This window comes from Fukomys damarensis, unplaced genomic scaffold (assembly GCF_012274545.1).
Source record: "Fukomys damarensis isolate Sample0158 unplaced genomic scaffold, DMR_v1.0_HiC HiC_scaffold_34, whole genome shotgun sequence".
Lineage (NCBI taxonomy): Eukaryota > Metazoa > Chordata > Mammalia > Rodentia > Bathyergidae > Fukomys > Fukomys damarensis.
This window is the reverse complement of record NW_022900946.1, coordinates 2,070,119-2,083,091: the sequence shown is the minus strand read 5'-3', so window position 1 is coordinate 2,083,091 and position 12,973 is coordinate 2,070,119. Positions and strand designations below refer to the sequence as shown.

Genomic DNA, 12,973 nt, shown 5'->3' with positions numbered 1-12,973 from the left:
CAGGGTCTGCTGTGATGCCTTCTTTAATTCATGACATTTCTAGAGGATTTTCAATCTAATTTATGCTCTGTAAGAACCAGACTTTTTATTTCACTGACTTTCTCTGACTTTTGTTTGCTTTCAATTATATTGATTTCTATTATCTTTCTTTTCCTTGCTTCTGACTTATTTTGCTCTTCTTCTTTCTAGACTGTTGGAGTGGGAAGTTTTATTACTGATGAATCATTTTCTCTTTTCTAAGTAAGCTTTCAATGCTATGAATTTTCCTTTCACCAGTGCTATAACTGTGCCCCAGGTTTTGATATGCCGTCTTTTCATTTTCTTCAGTTAAATGCATTTTTGAATTTTCCTTGAGGCTTCCTCTCTGACATTTGTATTATTTAGAAGTATACCGTTTAGTTTCCAAGTGTTTACAGATTTTCCTGTCTTTTTAATTCCATTGTGGTCAGGGAATGTATTCTATGTGGTTTCAATTTTTAAAAATTTGTTGAAACTTGAGTTGTGGTACACAGTATGGCCTATCTTGTATATATCATGAAGGCATTTCAGAAGAGGGTACATCCTGCTGTTGTTGGGTGGGGTATTCCAGAAATGTCAATTATATCCTATTGGTTGATATGGTTGTTGAGTTATTCTGTACCTGCTGATTTTGTTTAGTTGTTCTAATTGTTTAGAGAGGAATGTTGACAATTCCAAGTGCTACTGTGTATTTGCTCATTGATCTCTGCAGATTTATTAGGTTTTCTTTCAGAGTCTGTAGCTCAGGTTTTGCTGTATACATATTTAGGATGGACATTCATTCATGATTACCTAGTGCTCATTTCCAATAATTTTCTTTGCTCTTTGTCTGCTTTATCTAATATAGAGGGCCCCTGACTTGCAACGATTCAGCTTCCAATTTATCAGCTTGATGGTGCTGTGAAAGTGGTACACATTCAATAGAAATCATACCTCCAATTTTGAATTCTGCTCTTTTCTCGGGCCAGTGAAAAGTGATACGATCCTTTCTCATGATGCAGGATAGTGGCTGTGAGCCATAACTCCCAACCTGCCACACGATCACAAGGGTGAACAACCAACACTCTATCATGTACCATGTTGCCAGCTTTTTATTCTCTATTTTGTTTTGCATTCTGTTATGTTTATAAAATGTCTAGCTCTGCATATACAGTTTTCAGCACTTTAGTATAAGATAGGCTTTGTGCTAGACTTTATCCAATTGCAGGTTAACATAAGCATTCTAGCACATTTAAGGTAAGCTGGGCTAAGCTATGATGATTAAATACAGGTTTAATTTACACTATTTTCAGCTTACAACAGGTTTATCAGGATATAATCTCATCGTGAGTCAAGGTACATAGATATTAATGTAGCTAATTCTGACTCTTTTTACTTAATATTTGCATGCTACATGCAAATTTTTTTTACACTCAACATGTCTAGCTCTTCCTCTCTCTTATTTATATTGGGTAATTTCTATTGTCCTCTTGTTAATTTCACTTCTGGCCTTTGCCACTTCCAGTCTGTTATTGAGTCCAATCATTGAGTTTTCTACTTTGGTTACTGTATTTTTCAGTTCAATAATTTTCATTTGGGTTGTCTTTATGTCTTACACTTCTTTTTTTTTGAGACTTCATATTTTTTTTTCAAGGGGTGTTTATGACCACTCATCAATATATTTTTGGTATGATTGCTCTAGGAACCTTTATCAGGTGATTCTAACACCTCTGTTATTTCAGTATTGGAATCTGTTCATCATCTTTTTCACTCAAGTTGAGATCTCTTTGGCCCTTGGTACAATAAGTGGTTACAGTATCAACTTCGGCAGTTTGGGCATTTTTATGGAACTCTGGATTTCATTTAAACCTTCAGCTGTAGCTAGCTTCCTTAACATCATCCTGGCAAGGGAAGGTGGGGCACTGACCTGTTACTTCTGGGTAGGGATGTGGATCTAGGTTTCCCACTAGGCCACCATTGGCTTTCAAGGTGGAGAAAGTGCCAGGTAGGAAGGAGAGGGTATTCTGGCACCCTGTTAGGCCCCTGCTGACACATCCTGGGGGTAGGACAGAAGTGCCTCATTACTACTTCCCAAGTTGCCTACACTGACATCACAGAAGGGGGATCATCTTACTCGGTAGTGGCAAAAGTCCTAACTCTCAACCAATTCTCCTCTGACACATGTCAGCAGGGAGGGGAAAGGGCACCTTGCTGCTGCCTAGTGGAGGTTGAAGTCCACATTCCCCTTATGGGCTCCACTGCACTCAAAGGCAGGTGAGCTGGCCACTGTCCAGTGAAAGGGGCTCCTTACACTGGTGCCACACCAGCAAGGGGAGATTGGGGTACCTTCTTAAAGCCCATGAGGTATAATTTGAGCTCCCATTCCTGGCTGCCACAGGTGGAGGATGGAGCTATAGGGCTTTTTTTTTCTAGGATGTATGACTGGAGTAGAGAAGATATTGCTAAAAGCTTTCTGTCTCAGTAAACTATAGGGCTTTTTTTTTTCTAGGATGTATGACTGGAGTAGAGAAGATATTGCTAAAAGCTTTCTGTCTCAGTAGGCTGACCCTTTGCTGACCCTTCAGCTACAGAAAGCAGGCTTTGTTGGGGCATTGTTTTTTGTTTTCCTGCCTATGCCTTGTGGCATTTCTAAGTTGAACTTCTTCAAATCCAAGTCTGGGGTGTACAACACAAGAACTCAGCAATGAGGTGTTCCTCAACATAGCCTGTTGTCTTCTCTTTACCTTCCAGTGTCTTGTGTCTGTTTCAGGTATAATATCCAAGGATTTTACTTGTACTGAGCAGGAGTAGGGAAATGTGCCTGCTCCATCCTCCCAGAAATAGAAGCCCTTATTGCTTTTGTTCTAGACCATTCTCACACACCAGGCTGTCACGTTATGAATCCAGGAGCCATGCTTCATTCCCTGCTATATCTCAACACCTTGAACAGTGCCTGGCACATAGTAGTTGTTCATTAATGAATGAATGCAGATACAAAATAAATTTAGATTACTAAATTGAAAAAAAAAAAACAGCACTCTATCACTATGGCTGGAAGGGTCAGGCTGCGCCCATGAGCCTTTCTCTTCCTTCCTCTCATCCTCTAGCTCCCAGGGCTCCCATGCAGGCACAGTTTTAAAACTCTGGCATTGGAGCACCTGCTAGTGTTTGCAGCATGACTCTCGAGCTGGTGCAATGGATATGTGGGTGGCTGGCCTGGTTTTCAGGACCGAGAACAGAGTGGACACTAGGGAAGACAGGGGAGGATGGTGACAGGGGAGGAGTGGTTGTCAACCTACTCTACCTCTGGGAGTTCTGCAGAGGCAGGGGTAGAGGAAGGCTGGGGACATATTGGGAGATACACGGACACCTTACAATCTGCTCCAGGTCAGTGGGAAGACTGTCACTGACCATGGGCTGCCCCCAGCTACTGCAGGCCAGAGGGACACCAGCCCACTGCTAGGGACAGAGCAGGGCACAAATGCCCGATCCAGGCCAGCTTCAGAGCTCAGCAGCCCAACAGCCCTGAGAACTTAATGTCTGTCAGCTCGGGGGCTCTGTTGCTTTCTTCATGGGCCCCTTGGGCTGCCACATCCCTTCCCTTGCTCCAGTTATAGAGAAAAGGAGGCCAGAGCCACCTGCCTCCAGAGACATGAGCAAGAGCAAGCATCCTGCTGACCACACAGCCTCTTGCCAGTAATGCCAGGAGTCCTCCCAGGGGTCTTGGGAGCCCAGGCTCTTCCAGAGCTGCCCTCAAGGAACTGTCCCATTGCAATGCCAGTTGGGCCTGCAGATGGAGCGGGGCAGCCCAGAGTCCCCAGTCATGGAGACTGAGTTACAGGGGCAGCAATGTGGCCCTAAATCCCACAGAGAGAGAACCAGGGTCAGAGAGGCACTGCCTGGGCCGATGGGGGAGCCTCCTGGGACCCAGCCCAACTCGCTGCTCTTGCTATGGATGCTGGACCAAAATGCCTAGCATCTCTGGACCTTGTGGCTCTTACCATCCACAACTCCATGGTGTCCCACTACCCTCAGTCTGCAGTGATGTTTTGGGGCAGGGTTTTATAGGTGTTGGGGAACAAGCACTGGTTTCCACTCCTGCTTAGGGTTAGATGTAAAACACAAGCAGCAGGTGTCTGTCTAGGGTTCGCTTTCCAGTCTCGCAGTCACCAGGCCCCATCCAGGTAGGGTCGGGCGGCGACCAAAGAAGGAAAGTGTGGGTGAGCACCAGGGAGTGGGTGGTGGGACTGGGTATCTGGACCACACACGCCCATGGGAAGGGGCAGTCAGGCCACGTGGCTGCCTGTGCTCATGCACGTGGCTACTTAGGCACGGGCAGAGCCAGAGTGAGGAACAGCACAAGGGCTTCCCAAAGAGGGCATTCAGAGCCCTGGGCATCTGGGTGATGTGAAAGTGGCCCAAAGCTGAGTCATCCTTTAGAACCACAGCTGCTAATCAGGCACTTTGAGAGCCTGGCCTCCCGTGGCCCTTACTGTAGCCCTGAGACACAACACGCCTCGATGTTGTTCCTACCCTGAGGTGACAGGGCTGGGGCTTGCAGGCCTTGGGCACAGGCCTGGAGCAGCTGCCACTTGTGGGGCACATACTCTGTGTTCTTTCACCCCCCTGGGGTAATTGCTCCCCAAAGGTGGCCCAGGATGCGGCCCTTCTGCCTGGGGCTCACGCTTGCCCCTGAACCTGGTGCACCACGGTGACCACAGAATGTGGCAGGGTGGTGCCCTGGGCACTCTGTACCTTACTCCCACAGCACCCCCTGCTGCACCTCTTGGCAACCTTGGGCCCTCAGGCCGCTGGTCCCAGGGACCAGCTCCATGCTGGGGCAGCCACCTCTGCGCCCACCAGGGCACAGCCCTCCACTCCAGCCCCGCCAGCGAGGCCTGCAGCTTATGAAGCCCCTCACTGAGGACCAAAGCCCACCCAACTGGCAGACAGTAACGGGCACATTGCACTGTGAGCCACTACACTGGGGGATGCAGGAGAGAGCTAGGTCTACTCGTGAGCGCCCTTCGAGGTGAAGATGGACCACCCCATTTCATATCCGGGAGTGCTGGGGCACAGAGTGATAAGTGGCCTGGCCACATTCACAGCTGGCGAGGGCCAGAGCCGGTCCCCAAGTCCCTTTCACACTCTTCTCAGCCCCGTGCCTTGGGCTCCCAGTGACACGTCCTTCATAGAAACTGAAGCTTCTCTGGCTGGGACGAAGCTGCAAGTGGGCACCTTTCCGCTCAGAGTCATTCTCCTCTCCGGGGCCAGGGTTGTGGCAGGCGGCCTCATACACTAATGTGAGCCGAGGTGTGGCATGGCCCCCCGAGGCCCCCAGGCTGATGATCTCAGGGCCTCTGCAGCAGGGAGAATGGCCTGGGTCTCCTAGGGCCCCAGCCCAGGCAGGTGGCTCGGGGTTCTTGGGGAGGAGGCCTGTGGGTGCTGCCAGCAGGTTCTGCTGGGACTCAGCCCGAGGGGTTGGGGGGCGGCAGATCACACTTCTGCCACTCACAGCTGTCTGACCTGAGTTTCCTTACGCAACACTAGACCACTGTTCGTGTTCCATCTCCCACCGGTAGCAGCGAAGCAAGAAGGGCCAGAGCCAGGTGTGGTGGCCTGCACCTGTCATCCCAGCACTTTAGGAGGCCGAGGCACAAGGATCTGAAGTTTCAGTCCAGCCTGTGCAACTTAGCAACTCAGTGAGACTCTGTCTCAAAACAGGAAATGTAAAAATGGGACTGCGGCTGTAGCTCATTGTGAAGACCCTGGGCTCAATCTCCAGTATCACAAAAGAGAAATAAAGCTGGTGCTTACGGAGCAGTCACTACCCGTGGGACATGGGGCTCCGCACACCCGTGAGTCGTCTCGTTGCCCATCGTCCCAGATCCACTGAGAACACTGTATCGAACCAGACTGCCTGGGTTCGAGTCCCCCTCCGCCCCGTGTGCTGGATCCCCTCAGGTAGGCTCCTGGAGTTCTCTGCTCTGTAAAGGACCCACCTCATAGCTCTACAGTGACCATGGCATGTAAGGGTCAGCGCACACGCAGTCAACGATCAAAACGTGAGTTCCCTTCGTGGGTGACCTCCTCCAGGTCAGGCTGACTGCCTTCCAAGCCACAGGCTTGCAGGGACTCCTCCGGGGTAGCAGAGTGGGGTCAGGGCCTGGGCCGGCTCCTGGGACTGTGCCACTTGGAAGGATGGGCTGGCGGTGCCAGGTCAGGGTCCCTCTGTGGGTGGGAGGGGCAGAGCCGAGCCTGAGACAAGAATCCAGAGGTCCAAGCACTGATCCCCTCCCACCATGGGACAAGGCTGTCACAGTCTGGCCATGTTCCTGGAAGAGTAGCTGTGCCGGGGCAGTGCCCGGTGAACCAGGTCCCTGGCCACGGCCCAGACCCAGACAGCCCATGCAGTGGCCACCGCGGTCTTCTCAGTGTGCTGTTTCTCACCTGCTAATAGCAACGGTGCCACCACCGGGGACCATTCCTCCTCTCCCTGCCGAGGGCTTGGCCCTGCTGACGCAGGCCCTAAATTACTGACTTAGGGATCACAGCCAGGACTTTTGCTGGAAATACTGGAAAGAAAGCCCATCTGTCTGGTTTTGCTCCTTTGGTAAGCTCCAAGCCCAGAACGGCTCATGATGACCATCTGCATTACCCCTCCGGGAACAGCTGCTTGAGAATGAAAGCAACAGAGAGGAAACAGAGGCAGGCAAGAGGGAGAGAACAGCTGAGTTCCAAATGAAATCAGCTGGATCCAGCTATTCCTGAAGCACACATGGCTGCTCGCCTTCCATCCTTTCCACCCGCTCCCCATTTGAGAGCTTTGACTCATTCCTAGCTCCAGGAGAGGGCATAGCTGGGCTGAGGCAACATCACCAGCTGCAGTGAGGATGAAGGGGAATGAAAAGGACGGACCTACACCCATCAGAGAAACCCTTTCCCCTCCAGTGCCTTCCCTGGGCCTCCATCACAGGCCTCAGGAGAAGCCTCCTCACCATCAAGAGGGAAGCAGGGGCCTGCGAGGGACGGGGCCAGACCCACAGCGGAGGAGAATCAGCACCCAGAGTCCCTGCGCTTCCAGGACCATGAGCCAGGTGGCCCCATCGTGTGGCCTGACAGCGGCTGGGGTTCTGTGTTCCCATCCAGAGCTCCTGGCTGGGCCCAATGGGCTTTCGGTCATACACCAAATAAGCACCCATTCACTGGAGCACGGAGCCGGCGACTCCCACACAGCACCCGGCTTTTCTGCCTCGCCTGTGCGCACAGTGCCCTCCCTGCGGGGCCCTCCAGCCCCCTCTCCACCTTCCGGAGTGGGGTCGGCTTTGTCACACCTGCTCAGCGCCGTCACCACGGCGTGACAGCTGCTGTAGATAACGCACAAACAATGAGTGGGGCTGCGCTCCAAGAAAACTTCATTTATTATGGACAATGAAATTTGAATTTCATGTAATTTTCACATGGCACAAAATGCTATCCTGCTTTGGATTTGTTTCCAAGCGTTTGAAACTGTAAAACTTACCATCTTAAGGGCAGAAGCCAGATAAAGTTTGTGGGCTCTACTTTGCCAACTCCACTGTAGGGCCCCTAGGGGCCTGGGACAAAGAGGCACCCTGCCATCCCGGGGCTCTGAAAGTGCTCTCAGCCTGAGCGAGGCAGCACTTACCAGAAGGACCACCCGTAGTCCCAGGAATGGGGTCGCCAGTCTTCGGGGCCGAGGCTCACAGTGACCTGGAACACCTGGGTGTACATCATGTGGGCGACCATGCCCAGGAGGCCTGCGGACAAAACAGAAGGCATGAGGAGAGCAGGGCCCAGCCCACCCCAGGGGTGCCTGATGGGGACCCGAGGAAGGCGGGTCACTGGGGATAGGACACTGTGGGCCAGCGGGTGGGTTCTAAACGGGACAAGGAGCCTGGGAGAAATGAAAGCAGAGGAGGCACAGTCAGATCAGTGTACAGATCTGTAAAGGCCAGGCAAGTAAAACATTCTAGAGTCTGTGCGCTGTGCAGCCCTGCCAAGGTAGCACGAAGGGACAGAGGCCATACATAAATGGTTGTATGCAGCTGTGTCTTAATAAAACTTTATTTACAACAATAGGCAAGGGGCCAGACTTAGCCCATAGTCGTGGCTGGCTGATACCTGTGTTAGAAGACAATTCGGGGAAACAACCTAGAGAGTGTTTTTCATACTATGGGTCTTGACTCACTAGACCAGTGGGTCATGAAATTAACATCCTAGATTTTGAATGAAGCCAGTGTGTTGACAGCGAGAGAGAGAGAGAGAGAGAGAGAGAGAGAGAGAGAGAGAGAGAGAAAATGAATATGAATGTGTGGTACCATCAAATGTAGCAGGGGTGAAAAAAATGAATAAGTGTGTGGTACCATCAAATGTAGCAGGGGTGAACATTACTGTGTGAATTTTCCAGTTTCATGCCTCTGCGTGTGTGTGTGCGCACGTGCACATGTGCAGCACACTGGCTTGGAGAACTTTGATCTCCTGTGTGGCTCTGGACAAGGGACCTCGCCCGTCTGAGCCTCTAGTCCTTCTGCGCTCCCGCTCTGAAGACGAGGGTGGTGGCGAGCGCTGGGAGTGCTCAGTGACTGCGGGTAAGGCTGCTGTGAGCGTTGTGTGGAGCGGGCGCGAGTTACACCTGCAGCCAGGACGAACACGAACCAGGCACGCTCCTCTGCACCACTGTGGCATCACAGCCCTCCCGGGCACCACGGCGTGTGCCTAGCTGGCGTGGCCTCGACCTCCGGAAGCAGTGATACAATACGGCCGAGGAGGAGGAGGGTACAGGACAGGAAGGAGGAGGAAGCTGACAGAGCTTGTGCGTACACATTTACACCAGCTGGTCACCCTTCGCCTTCCCTGCACCCTTAATACGTCTAACAGTCACAGAAACGGGCACGATAACCGGGGCAGCCGTCGTCTGTGCACCGCTCCCCGAGACCGCGGCCCACACTGCAGGCCCTGACTGTGGTTATTCCCCTTTCACACGGGAGAACACGGGAGCCAAGAGAGGCAGCCTCTGTGTAAGGTCACACGGGTGAGCGCAGCTCCGTCGTCTTCAAATCCAGGTTCTCCTCAAGCAAGCGCCTCTCCCTTCCCTCCCTGCGCCCCGCCTTCTCCCACTCCTGAGGCAGACAGGAGAGGATGGAGAAGAGCGGCAGAAGTGGGAAAGAGCGACCCGAAGAGGAAACGAGGCCGAGCCTGGGGCCGAGCCCAGGGAAGACATCCTGCGCTTCAGTGGTGGGGAGCTGCCCGGTCACCCTGAACTAAAAGGAAAGAGAGGCGGTGAAGCCCTAACGCATTCCTTTGCCTGTTCTGCACCCCATTCCAATCCTGTGAGCCCAGTTCACAAGGACAGGATTCCAGTGTGGTCCGGGTCCCTGGCCAGGGTCAGCCTCCCAAGGATACCCGTCACTGCTTTCCCTCCAAAGTGGAAGGCGGCTCTTCAGGGCTGGGGAGTTCTTGGCCAGGAAATCAGCAGGGAGGGCAAGTGACAGTTACAGGTGCTGGGGTCCCCCAGGAACCCCCGCAAGTACTCACCCCAATTCTCACCTGCACGTTATAAAGCATCAAGCACGCCACCAGTGCGTGGTGAAATTGACACTCCAACGCGGTTTTATATTTGCCATATTACTAGTGAGCTTGGGCATTTTCCACACTTTTATTAACCATCTTCATTTCATCTTCTAGGAATGTGCCTGCCCGTATCTTTTATCAGTTTTCTTTGTGCATATTTTCAAAAATCTATTTCTTGGGCCTAGGAATGTAGCTCAGTGGCAGTGTGCCTGCCTCAAAAGCGCAAGGTCCCGAGTTCAATCCCTGGTACTGGGAAAAAAAAAATCTATTTCTTTTATCAGTTGATAGGGATTCCGGTTACTAATCCTGCCTGTGACATAGATGACAAACAGTTTACTGTTTGTCTTTTCCCCTGTGTACCAGTTTTTAAATGAATAAACCTGACATCTTTAGAGCAGCTGTATGTTTAGGGAAACAGTGAGCGGAAAGTAAAGTTCCCGTCAGCCCTGCCCAGCGCCCACAGTGGCCCCGTCGTCACACCTCGCATTCCTACGGCACATCTGTCACAGTGGAGGGGCCGTTCCCACGCACCCACACTTTACAGCAAGGCTCCTTTGCGCTGTGCGTTCTATGGGCTTTGACAAATGTACAGCGGCGTGGCTGCCACCACCGTACACTTCAGAACGGAGTATTTCGCGCTGAAAGTCCCCTATGCATCCCTCTCTCCCTGCACTCCTCCCAAGTGCCTGGCAACCACTGATCATTTCACTACCTCCACGGCTGAGCCTTTCCCTGAATGTCACGTAGCTGGAGCCATACTGCACGCGGCCCCTTCAGAATGGCTTTTTGTGGCGAGCAAGATGCATGTAAGGGTCTTTCCATGGCTAGATAGCTGATTTCCTTTTGTCACTGAATAATATTCCATGGCTGGATGTTCCATAGCTGTGTATGATTTTTTTTTTATACCAGGGATCAAACTCAGGTCCTTGTGCTTTCGAGGTAGGCAGTGGAACCACTGGGCCAGATCCCTAGCCCTACTGTGTATGATTTTTTTAAATGCTTCACCTACCAAAGGACATCTTGGTTTCTTCCAAGCTTGGGCAATTAAGAATAATGTTGCTTTTGTCATGTTTTTATGTTATACAGACACATTATCAGTTTGTCCTTTTTAGTTTTTGTTTCCTCTGTCCACTTTAAGAAAACCAACCGCACTAGCATGTTCTCCTATGCTTTTCTTGACACACCCACAGGTGTCTGTGTTGCTCCACCTGGGATTTATCTTGATGAATGGTGTGACACAGGATCTAACTGAATTCTTTCCATGACTGGGTAATTGCTTTGAACTCTTTACTGCCCATTCTTTTACAGAGAGGGAGAGAGAGGATCCTAAGTCAGGCTGGGCTCAAATTTGTGATCCTTTTGCCTCAGCCTCTCAGGGTGGTGGGATTACAGCCACTGCTACCACACCCAGCTTCCCCACTGACTTTAAAGGAGTCCTTGTGCAGTTGAGTGTCGCTAACCAAAAACACCCAAAAGGGTCCCCAATCTGAAACCTGGGAGCATTGATATAATGTCACGAACGGAAAGCTCCACACCCGGTCTCGGCTGCTCAGTCACAATCTAGACGCAGGTGAATTAAAAGTGTAGCACCAAGTTACTTTTGGGCTACGGGTAAAAGGTACAAACATACCAAAATTAATTTCATCTTTAGCCTTGGGTGCACTATAATCCCAAACCCGAAGAAATCCCAAATCCAAAACATTTCTGGCCCCAAGCATTTCAGGTGAAAGAAGTGCTTCCGGTCCCAGGCCCTGGACACGTAGAACTGTTATTCTGTCTCCTAACCTGCCGTCCACCCCACTGAGGGCTCCCTGGTGAGTCAGGGCCATGCTGGTTCATCTCTGGGCCTGGGAGTCGGGCTGTCCCGTTATCCTCAGCCAGCCTCGCTCCCTCTGGAACTGCGGCCCTCACAGAGGCCACATCCCCTCGGGCAGGGCAGCAGCCCCTCTTCAGTCTCTGCCAGGCCTCGCTCCATCCACGTCTTCCTCACTGCCCCGTCCCGGTGTTTTCCAGGGGTGGCTGACCTCTCCTGCCCTGGTTTCCCGGGCCATGCGAGGGGCACAGCAGGCAGGGAACTCAGAGCCTCCCCTACATAGGGGGGAAGAGGCCCATTCCTGAGGACGGGCCTGCCTTGCGCTGGGACGGGGAGGGAAATGACACATCTTACATCAAAACCTCCCCGCTGCGCCTAGAAGCTACACCCGAGGCAGGCAGATTAATTAATTTTCCGAAGTCTTCGTTTAGAAAAGCATTGATTCCTCAATTGAATCCATTTATCCCTAAATAGGAAAGGTCATGCTTTAAGAAAACTCAATAAATGAGTTCACCCACAGACGCCTTGCTGGGACTCTGGTGGGATTTTAAGGATTCTGCTCAGACGTCAGACCCTTGATCCTGTTCCTAGAAGCACTCGTTCTATAGCAGTGTCGCAGTAGGATCTGTCCGAGAATCCTTAGCAGAAGGGGTGTTTCCAGCTCATCAGAATTAGCAAATGGCTTTCCGCTGAGTTACTGCGCCTCCTAAATCAGCGGTGACTCCATGAATGACTTTCCTGCTGCTGCGGCTGCCTCCTGGCATGGCCTCAGCCAGGATGCTCACATCAAGGGGCCTCTTGGTTGGGGTTCCGGAAGCTCCCAGCTCAGAGGCTCTGGGGGGTGGACACGGCCCCTCCCCACCTCCAGAGGGCCCTGCAGAACCCTGGGGGCCAAGGGGCCAGTGCTGGGCTGGCACGGTGACACCCTGAGCCCAGAACGGGAACATCGCCCTGGCCCTCAAAGGTCGGACTGACGGAGCCATTCGGTGTTCAAGGACAGGGGCCTGGCTGGGGCTCCAACCAAGAGACATGCGGAGAGCAGAGGTGAGGCCAGGGGAGCAGGTGAAGTCAGTCTGGAAGCGAGCCCGGCTGTCAGCCCTGTGGACCCTGAGCAGAGTGCCTTCCTGTGCCTCCGTTTCCTCACCTATACAGGGGGTAATAACAGCACCTACCTTATAGATTTGTATGGAGATCGAGTGGCTTAGATTTGTACAGCACTTAAATAACACTTGGCACATAGTAAGCCCTGTCTAAGCCCTGAATGAAAGAAAGAGTGGACACAAGCCCGAGACTCACTGCAGTGGTTTCTAGTCCCTAGCCCAGCGCCTGATACACAGCAGAAACTGATGTGGGCTGCTGAAGGGATAAATGACCACTGACTACGAGCTGCTTGGGAGTGTCTGGCTGGCAGGTGTGAAGTTGTCCTGTCTAAGACGTAGGAAAGCATTAGGACAGGACCGGACTTCGAAAGGCCAGAGGACACATTTTCTCCACGTACTCATCATTTATCACTCATTATTAATTCAATCCGCCTACAAATATTGATGGGAGCCTTTCCAAGTGCCAGAAACT

The 12,973-nt window shown here is 51.7% G+C and overlaps 1 protein-coding gene across 2 annotated transcripts in view; it reads right to left on the bottom strand.

The window, feature by feature from the left end:
- Gsg1l (GSG1 like) overlaps positions 1–12,973 on the bottom strand; it is a 67,376-nt gene that overhangs the window by 27,995 nt on the left and 26,408 nt on the right. For both annotated transcript variants that reach the window (XM_010623501.3, XM_010623500.1), the window contains one exon: positions 7,664–7,775. In XM_010623501.3, the coding sequence (XP_010621803.1) occupies positions 7,664–7,775 (112 nt within the window). The remainder of the gene's footprint in view (positions 1–7,663; positions 7,776–12,973) is intronic.